General features: G+C 32.2%; 1 protein-coding gene across 1 annotated transcript; it reads right to left on the minus strand.

Moving 5' to 3' along the window:
• Window positions 1-8,420: 8,420 nt before the first annotated feature.
• LOC106764675 (sucrose transport protein SUC8) lies at window positions 8,421-11,069 on the minus strand. The gene is made up of 4 exons (XM_014649006.2): window positions 9,763-11,069; window positions 9,202-9,265; window positions 9,010-9,053; window positions 8,421-8,733 (listed from the first exon to the last, which is right to left on the minus strand). Exons 1-4 carry the CDS (start codon window positions 10,993-10,995, stop codon window positions 8,554-8,556), a joined length of 1,521 nt encoding a protein of 506 aa, XP_014504492.1. The 5' UTR covers window positions 10,996-11,069; the 3' UTR covers window positions 8,421-8,553.
• Window positions 11,070-11,349: the final 280 nt, after the last annotated feature.

Here is an 11,349-nt window from a genome sequence, read left to right on the forward strand (position 1 = left end):
GAAATGAAGTGCATTAAATACATGTATAAAGTACATTAAATGCATCTTCCACATTAATGTTCATCAAATGCAAAGAAATCATTCTAGTGAGTTTGAAGCTAACTGCAATAAAAGTATTGTAATTTTTTTTCCACAATGAAATCTTTCTAGAATAGCCTTATTTGGAAATTTTGATAATAATTTGGTATGTTTGTTTTCTAGAATATGTCTATTATAGGTTGGAATAACAAAATCCTAAGAAAACTATGTGGTAGGAGAAGTCTGACACTCTCCTTTAGGATATGAGAGGTGTGACATTTGATCCTACAAAATGAGTACCATTCCTTGATGTAAAACCTAAATGTAATTTATTTTAGATGGTTTAAACCATTTAGTTGTCCCTATTTTTGGGAGGTTTTCTCATTTTGATCCCCGTCTTATTAGAATCTCCAATTGAGTCCTTATAAGTGCTAATTTTAATCAATTAAGCCCCTGCCGTTAAATTTAGTTAACGGGGTTAACTTTTTTGCACAGCTGAAAGGATGACCTGTTAATTTCTGTAAACGTGGCCTATTTAGANTTGAAACGTGACATGAATTAGAGTTGAAATTGATTGAAATTAGCACTTATGGGACTCAATTCATGCCACGTTTCAACTCTAAATAGGTCACGTTTATAGAAATTAACAGGTCATCCTCTCAGCTGTGCAAAAAAGTTAATCTCGTTAACTAAATTTAACGACAGGAGCTTAATTGATTGGAATTAGCATTTATAGGGACTTAATTGGGGATTCGAATAAGACGGGGATCAAAATGGGAAAACCTCCCGAAAATAAGGACAACTAAATGGTTTAAACCAAAAAAATTGAATAACTTTTTGAATTTTCTAGAAAGTTTTGCTTGCTTAGTTGAGTTTTCCTAAGTGGCATTCTCCCTCTCTTGCCTTCTTTAGAGTAACAAGAAGAGTTTCAACAGACCCTCTAGGTGCTAGCCATTCACATTAGGTGTGTACACTTGGTAAGGTAATTAATACCCTACCCTACCCCTCTTTCCATTTATGTTTTCCACATTCAGAATCTTCCACTGTCCTGTTTCATTCCATTTCTTGCAATAAGATTCATGTCATACCTCTTCCACCTCTAAAGCATGACAACAACATCCTAAAATCAAAAGAATAAACTTAGTCACACCCCAAAACCACAACCACTCCTTTGAGTTTCTCAAAGAAAACCAAGAAACCTCATCCACTATCTCTTAGTTATAGGTCATGGCCTTTAGTTGTACCCAAATCACCTTGAAAATTCACTAAACCTTGTTATAAATCTTCCTTATTGTACGGTAGGGACCGGACAGCACCGAGAGGTTCACAACCACCCAAGGATCAGGAGATGGAACCCGGTCGGTACCTGCGTAACCGCAGGAACGGACGGTCGGCCTGCGAGAGTCAAGACATCAAATATGGAACTAGGGTTCACCAAGCCCCGCCAACGCATGGCTGATAATTACGGCCGGGCACAGATCGGCCCATAAGAATGTCCGCATGACTGATATTCAAGACCGGGCACAAGCCGGCCATCAGAAACCTCGCTCTGTCGTCGCGAAACGTGTATAATCCAAGCGACAAACGTCACCACGCCATCAGGACGACCAGCGTCAAAATCTTTTCTTGTCACACCATAAGGACGGCCGTCTGAGGTCCGGCCGTCGACGCTCACAAACCAAAGTGTCAAACAATTCCGGATTAAGGTAAAATTAGATTAATCCCAACAGGCCTGCAATTGGGTCTTGATTAAGTTCACACTAATCACTGGCCCATAAGAAAAACTATAAATAAGAGTCAAAGGTAAGAGGTAGGTGGTTACATTGATTGCACATTTATTTTACTCTCTTTCTATCTCTAACCTTGAGAATCAGTACTGACTTGAGCGTCGGAGTATAATTAACAAGTACCTGGCCAAGCTCAACCAAGAGAACGACATCACTAAGAGACAGGAAGAAGACGGACGGTTCGTGAGGAAAATGTGAAGGAGGACTCAGAGACATTCCCGACCGGAACACTTATGATGTCTACAACAAAGTCCAACAAAAAAACTAAGATAGACAACCAAGAACCACCATCTTTCATCTACATAGCTTCTACAAACTTTTAACCTTTGTTCTTCTAAGTATTCTCAAAGAACCTACCCTAAACACAACTTGAACCTTCCAAAAACCCTTTAAACATTTCTTGGTTCCTTTCTCCCTTCAACCTATAGCTTACCAACTAGCTATACAAAACTAATCTAGAAATCAACCACAAGCATTGCATCTCATTTGTGTGCTACACCTGAGGCTTGGAGTAGACTTTCCTAGGAAACTTTGCTATCCTTTATGGCTATTCTAGAAATCATCTATGATTATAGCTTTCTTTACATAAGTGTTTAACCTTGGATTGTAAAAGCTAAAAAATGTCTAACATTGGTACGTAGTAATATCTGGACAATCAAATAAGCTACAACTTGTACAAAACAGACGTTAGAAAGTTCATGAAACAATAACATGTTTATTACTTGTTTATTTAGTATTTATTATCATCAACACTATCTTAAGGAGCTATACGGGGATTAAATCGTATAGGATCTCAAAATTATCCTAGCCTCTATCCTAAAGAATAGCTCATGAAAAATCTTTCTTAGTGATTCCAATTAAGGATCTAATGAAGGGATAAAATTGTAAACAAAGTGAAAGCATTCTTAGTCAAAAAGAACTTAAAAAAATCATTTTTAAATATTTATTGGTTGTTATATCTCCACGGTCAATTCGATGTTCGACCATTTTTCCAACAAACTTATTAAATTTTGGTACTTTATACCCTCAAGGCAGTGCATTTCTCAAAACTAGGAGTCTGGAAATTGAGAAAAAATAATTGGGTTAATTAATATTTTCTAATTCAACCCCTCTTTGATTTAAATATTTATTTAAAGATATTTTTCCCCTATATTGATTAATTTGCCCAAAATGTGGATAATTATTATACAAAGTTTGGTTATTTATTCCTTTATTGTTCTTTCCTCAATTTAAAGTTTAAGTTAGCCATTTGCTTAGATAAGATTTTAAAATTATCAATTGTTGTTGGTCATTCTTTAAGATAACTTACCAGATATCTAGAAATTATTGTGATTCATTTTGTTGTCTTAAAACTTTCTAAATTTTACTGAAGATAATATATTATTTAAGTTATCATCATCGATACTATGATAGGTGTAAGCTAAATTTAAGTACCATTAAATATTAATCTAGGATTATTTTACAACCCTATACCAACTAGGTATTTTGCCAAAGTGGCCTCTCCCAAGGATATATCTGACTTAGCGTCCATGCATCCATTATAGAAATAGTTGAGAACGATGAAATTGACTCCATGCAAGTTATCATCATAAAACTTGTGTGACTACCAGTGGATTTGAAATCGGACTAATAACAGTTGACACCAAAATGGTTGAGGACATTAATAATTTACTTGAAGTATTGTTGTTCCATTATTTTGTTGTTGTTATTATCTAAAAAAAATAAAATATTTAAACGGTTGTTTAGAACATAATATACTAATTTAAAGCTAATGTCAATCTAACTGATGAAATAAGTCAAACATATTTTACAGTTAAATAACCGATGTAAAATAAGATCATATTATATCAGCTAGCTTCATAAAAGATATAATATTTTAAAAAGGAAGTGGTAAAAAAAACATGTTACATCGGGAGAGACAACAAATGTAATATCCCAGCTTTAAAAAAAAAAAACATTTTTTGCTGTGTTTATAAGGGATCCCGGAACATGCCATAGATTGTAACTACCTGGAAAATATACTAGGAATAATATTAGTGAAAAAATGCATGACTAAGACAAATAAAAAGATGAATAGGTGATAGGTAATTATTATCCCCACTGGTTGATAAGTGGAAACAAGCCTTAAATTGAAGTCCATGGAAACATGCCAATCAAGGAATAAATTAAAATATTATTTAACAAAAATCTATCTATATACAATGTTAAAATTCAATCACTCCAAATTAGATTAAACATTCCTTATTTTAGAATGCACGAATCGAAATTCTTAAAGAAATTTTACTACCTTTGGCAGCTGCCACAATAGAGTTTCAACTTCCAATCCCAAGTAGTCAACACTAAAAACTAAGCCTTTATTTATAAACTTTGCATATGTTTCTTCACCAAAGCCACTAAATCACCATGCTTTTAGTCGAGTTCGGCAAATCTCTACCACAACAGGAAACAAACATCAAAACACAACCTCTTTAAACTCATTCATAGTAAAAATAGTATTGACAATAACGAAAAATTAGTATACCTGGTGACACCTCTGTAAATACAAAGGCTTTCTCTGCGCTACAGTAAGTAAGAGAGTGCTGGTTGCGAACTCGTTAGTTTGCAACCTCGTTAGTTTGCAACCTCGGAGCCAGATTTAGTCGAAAAAGCTTGGAATCTAGGAATGCCTTTGAGATGCTATTGATGATGGTCATATATGTGAATCACCAACGAGTCCTAAGTCTCTGTTTGGCTATCAGAATAACATATCATAGCAGAGGAGTGAAATTATTCTAATTCTCCACAATGTGAAGTAATCATAGTGAAGTTCTCAAAATTTTCATTGGTCTTGTTTAACCAGAGTGGTTTATGTAGAGTAGTTTGTTTAATTATGTAACCATTAATTAGATTAGTAAAACTATTTAAAAAATTTGTTTAAGAAACAACTTCACGTAATTTGTGAATTTGGATGAATAGTACAAAATCTACTTGTGTTGTTTGTATGTTAGATTATATAGTTTAATTCTTCGTGAATAGAGTCCAAGACTATGTTAAAACCCCATTTAGAGTTAATAATTCTATAAATGTCACTTTTTACTATTTTTTTTTATTTGAACTATTAGTCATATTCAATATTTTATCATTATGTAATCACATATAACAATAACAATATTAAGTAATACAAATAATACAAAAATCAACTTTATTTAATGCAAAAAGTGGATGTTAGATAATACTTAATAGTTTAAATTTACTTTCAATTTATGAATTTATATTTATATTGTTTTTACATTAGTTTAGAAATGAACTTTTATGACAACATATAACAATGACTAAAAACATAAAGACGTAAAAAGAAACGTGGTGGTATTTTGTAATTTAGGTTAGCTTTTCAACAACAGTTTCTCGACAACCATCGTTAAAAGTTGTGGAGTGGAGAAACAACAACAGTTTGTAAAAAGTGATTCAAATAAGAAACAATAACAGATTCATGTTGCAACTGTCGTTAACTATTTTCATTTTCGCATCCCTCTCCATACACATGTGATTGTTTTCTCTCATTTTCATTCTCCTCAGCATCCTGCGTCATTGCCCACCATCCTTAATACCCACATTCTTGCCGCCACTAAAGTGTAGTCTTGTTAATTTTTTTCATACATTTTTACATTCTATAATTACTAAAAAATTGTAGTTGATTTATTTGTTTTTCTTAAAATTGTGTGATGCAAATCTAAAATCGGTATTTTGAATTATAAAAAAAGTATGTGAAAATAAAATTAAATGAGTGTGTCTTTCTTAAAAGTTCTCTTTATTTTTAAGGGAATATGTATACTAAATTAAATTAGATTAAGTTATCTTCATTTACATTTCTAAATAGTTATTGTAATTATTTGTTAACGAAGTATATATTTATATTATAACTATTTTAGTGCAGTAGATAAAGAGAAGTTGTGTCCGTTTTAATTTTAGAGATAATAAAATTCACTATAAAAATAATTATAAATTAAGAAAATTTGGATAATAATATAAAATTTACCATTATTAAGAAAAATTTAACAAAACATCAACATCAATGCATAATATTTGCATTCCAATTTTAATGAAATGTTAACGTTTTATACTTTTACTAAATGGTAAATTATTAAACTAATCTGATTGCACTGAAAGGGAAATAAGATTTGATCAAAATTGTGAGAAAACTCAAACTTAATTTCTTTTATTAATATTTTGATAGTTTTACAATTAATTTATTTACACTCATATATTAAGAAAGTTTGGTCAAATTCCTGAAATTATAATGATCAACTTTAAAAAAAGGTTTCAAATCACTCTCAGATCATGTGCCCACCAACTTTAATAACAAAACTTACTTAAAATTTCTTAAAAATGAAAATTTATTCTTTTACAAGCATATTTGATTCGCCCAATGTTTAGAACTCAACTTCTGAAAATGACAAGCCCCATGACAAAAAGCACACAACCCATCTATGGATGAAAATACACAGGGTGTGTTTGTTGAAGGTTGTACATAAAATAGGATATGTCCTAATTCATCTATTAGAAAAAGTCAAACTTAAATTATTTAAATAGTGTATTTACTTTACTTGGGCCATAAATAATTTATTTAATAGGTAGCTATATTTATACACAATTATCTACAATACATATGTTACATAAAACATATGTAATTGTTATTAGGCCTCTCTACCTAATATAATAGGTTATCAATTGATATAAAAATTAATTATTATTAACCCTTTATTCTTATAGGTTAGTATATATTTATATACACAATTATTTATTAAACATATAAGATATAACATACTATAAAAAATATGTAATTGCTATTAAGTCAGCAAATAAGTCAAACTTTGAAAAAGTAAATAGGTCAAACTAACTTCAATTTATATTATAATTTGAAGTCAAATATATGTTAAGTTTATTCTTCACTACTGACCACCATCATTTGAATTTTCTCACTATCAATTTAATAATGAAGGAAAAATTAAATAACCCCTTACTCCTAATTAACTATATCCTCGTATCGAAAAGTCAAAATAAAAACTAATATATATAATAATTAATGAATATTATAATAAAAATTAAGGAAAAAAAATCAAGAAATAAGAATATGAAAACTAAATTTTAATGATAAATCATTAACACAAAATGGACTTTATAACATCAAGCAATCAACTAAATTAATATAAAAAATAATCAGTAATATTTTTGTAATTAAAATATAAAACTGGATATTAGTTGAATATAAAGCTGGACATTAGTAGAATGGTGGACAAATATCTATTATAAATTTGAGGTGAATCACCCTTAAATCCATCATCAAAGGATATCGGTGACCTTAAGAACATTGTCCCCCTAATACCGAATGTCAAAACGTTTAAAAAATTAAAAAAAAGAAAACTAGGGTAAGATTATTATTTTTCATTGTTTCTTCATGCTCTCTCTCTTCCTAAGCCTCCTCAGCAACTGGGACAACTTGCATTACTGCCAACTAATGTAAGTTATAGCTCATTTAACGCAAATATTTTAGCAGTGGTTTTTTATTCTGATAAATATATTTTTTTTAATAATTTGTCAGGCTTAATAAGTTTTTGTTTTTAAACTCTGAAAAAATTATTCAAAACATTGGTTGCAGCAAGAAATATGTGGAAACTACAAGAGCTTCTGCTAGAAAAGTGTGTAGCATTTAGTGTTTATGATGTCTTGGCCAGAGGTAAACAGTAATTAAAAGCACTAAAAATAATGAAGGCAAGTTGGTAACTGGATAAGGATTGTGATCTAACTATCATCATTAATACATTTCTGATAAGCTTAAATTTTGACCTATCATTCCAATCTTATACACTGCCATATCACATTTTCTACTTTACTTTTCACTCACACCTTCACCTACTCTGCATATGACACTCCTCCCAATCTTTGAAGACATGCAAAAAACACTCACACACACCACAAGCTCAACCCTCTCCCTGTGAATTTCATTATCCATTTTCTTCCACCTCTCTTCACGTGCAAATATGTGCAACCACAACTCATTTAAGGTTAAAGTATTTCAAATTTGTCAAAACTTTTTTATATTCATAAAAATACAATTTTTTCAGGTAATGGCACGATTTCATAATCCAAAATAATATTAAATTTACTAGCTAATGATTCAGTTTGGAATGTTTCTAAAAATTATTTAAACTGTACTTTTTTAGTAAATTAAATTAAGTATTTGAAAAGTCTGAAGTCAAATAGTTTGTTGTTAAATTGTGTTTGTTATCCAAAAAAGTTACAGCAAGATGGTTATTACTTGCATTCTAACAATTCCTCATATATATAACAATTTTGTCGTATAATAAAAATTTCATAGCTAAAATCCAATATTGTTATCATTTCTCAAACAACCATGTGACTATGTGGGTTCAAATTTAGGTAACATTTTACATTGTCTCACGCGAGGTTAAACGTAAAACACTCTTGGTTCAGACTATAAAAAGTCGAGAATCTTCACCAAACATTATACCTGGACCATATGATATATATTTGACTGTTTTTAGAAATTTATGTTGCCAAAAATGATTAATATTTTAAATTTTTGTTTTTATATATATTAAAGGTAACAAAGCTACACAAAACTAAACAATAAACATAACAGGGTTTTTTTTCTTGGGTATAATAACACTTAAACAATAGACATGTAACAGATTTAAATTAAAGGTCTATTTCCCCATGTCAAAAACAAGGTAAGAAAGCTAAACATATACTAATGGAAACTCCCCACTGTGACGGAAGTTTTGCTCTCATCTGCTGGCTTCGGAGTTGGCAGCAGAATAACAGCTAACACCGCACTCACGCCAGCCGCTACAGCACCCAACACAAACGCTGGCAAGTTACCACCACCAAACCATTTATCCCATTGTCCACTTATTGCTGATACTATCATCTGTATATAAAAGTCATTTATACACAAAAATTAATCATAAATTCAATCACCATAATAATCGCATAATATTTTGATATAAACTTTATTAAATTAACTGCTGTGATAAAAAAAATATTATTTTTTTTTTTAAAACAATGATGCCCATGTTTAATCCACATGCCCATGTTTAATCCACCATGTAATTATGTATTCAATTCTTAACATAGTTACGAGAAAATGAGAAAATGTATTAAATTAAATGACAAAAATATGTTTGTAATGTGAAAGGATTCATACCTGGGGCACGACAATTGAAACATTGAGGACGCCCAAAGATAAACCTGAACATTTTGGAAAAAGAAGGTTAATTATGTATACATTTGATTTACGACTATAGTAGTTTGCCGTCAATTTCACAAAAAGTAATTTTCTAAAAATACAATAATTATTTTAAATATAAAACATAATAAATGATATTGTTTGCTTTACCTTGGCCTGCACCTGAAGTGCTCGAGTATATAGATGCCAGAGCAAATGGAACACTGAAAGTAATCTGGGTACACATTGAAAGTATATATTAGTTTATGACACCTTGATATATAATTATATATGGAGTAATCTTTAAATACTTTATATATCCTCTCTCAGATAATGGTTTTAAAATTTTATAGTTTGTATAAAAAATAAAAAACCAAAGAGTTATGCATAAAATGTATAGAGGCCATTGACTTAAATCTACAAAACTTTACAGTTACTTTGATTATAATGGTCAACATTTATGGACGCACTTAATTATGAGTTAAAAAAAATTAATATTACTAAAAAAATATTAATAACATATTGAACATTTTCAACATCTAAAAAAATATTAAATATATTAAATAGTTACCAAATCAGGTTGGTTAAAAAAAGAAAAATAAAATCTCTGAGATTAATGTATCACAAAAATGGTTTGAAAACATTTTTCAGATCTGAAAAAAAAGAAAAATACAAACTGAAAAGAAAAAAAAGGCAGACAATGGAAACATTACAAGAAAGTAATAATTATACCGCTAGAGGGATTCCGAGGACGGAGAAGAAACTCAATGCACCAGCTTTAACAGCAGTTGAAGGATGACCAGCCATGATGCCGTCATGCCTCCGTTCATTGCGTGCAGCATTTGTGATCACCACCGTCATTGCCATGCCAACTGCGAGGATAACATTAACGATTGCCCATAGCCACTTAACTCCTCCAACAAGACGACTCAACGGTTCCACCGCCAATGACATCACAGCTAAAACGATTGAATTCAACATAAGCCCTAAAGAACCTGCATGCACTCCAGCATCGTATGCAGGACTGCCTACATCACCACCATATACCTCACGACCCATCCAATCAGTGTCGAACAACACATAAGGGAACCATGCGACCCAGTTAATGGCAGTGACAAGCATCAACATCAACATTGGTTTTTGTAACCCCTTAAAGGCCGCACCCAATTCACCAAAACAAGAATACCATAATCCAGTTTGCATGTCTTCAGTTTCATCATTAGTCCTGCTAGAATCTAACTTTAACTGTGGATCCTCCACGCAAACGAGAACAATGATACAAAGGACAAGGAGGAGGAGTATTGAAAAGAAAAAACAACTTTTCAAGTTTGCACAGAACACATTACACGCCTTGGTTTCAGTGAACGGAAAAAGACGATGAAGTTTATCATAGGAGCCAGCGGCATAACCAAGAACGTTGCCAATGGCCATGAAAAACGAATAAAATGCATTGGCAGTTCTGGTCTTTTTCTGATCTCCGGCAGCAAGATCTCCGAGAAAAGCTCGACATGGACCCTGAAGCATGTTATTAGCAACATCCAATATCCAAAAGCCAATCACAAAAATGGCCACCGCTCGTGGACGCGTTTTCCTGGTTATATCATCCCCGGTGGCATGTCCAATATCAGCAGCATAACCGATGAGAAATACAGAGATGGCAACGGCAAGCGCACCACTCATAATGAATGGACGACGGCGGCCAAATCGGGAAGTGCATCTATCACTGCTATACCCTACAATGGGCTGCACAACTAACCCAGAAATGGGGCCACAGAGCCAAATGAAAGAGGACCAGGCATGAGGGACTCCCAAAGTCTGAACGTACGGGGTTAACAGAGAGAGTTGAAGAGCCCAACCAAATTGGATTCCCGCAGCAAGGGAAGAAACAGCAAACATTTTTCGGAGCGGACTAGGTTGTTTCCGGTCTGCTGTTTCCACCTGAAGCGAAGAGGAAGAAGGCTCCATTGAACAGATCTCCCTAACAACACACCAGTGTTTGATTCCTTTCTATGAATCTCAAAGCAGAAACAAAAGGAGAGTGAAAGAAAATAGTGTGAGAAAAAGAGAAGAACTGGTGAGTATTTAAAGAATGAGGATCAATAAGTGGACAAAATAAGATTACTTGGAGAACCGGTATCAGGTGATTTTCTGATTTTTAGGCGAAACCCTGGATCCTTATCCATTGTTGACGTGGAATGCTTAAATATATAGTTTTCACAGTTTGTAACGTAATCCAAACTTTTGTTTGACATTTATGGTAAAGGACTGCATTTATTAACTCCAATTAAACCTTTTATTAAACTTTACTTTTTCTAAGCA

Source organism: Vigna radiata, chromosome 1 (assembly GCF_000741045.1).
Source record: "Vigna radiata var. radiata cultivar VC1973A chromosome 1, Vradiata_ver6, whole genome shotgun sequence".
Lineage (NCBI taxonomy): Eukaryota > Viridiplantae > Streptophyta > Magnoliopsida > Fabales > Fabaceae > Vigna > Vigna radiata.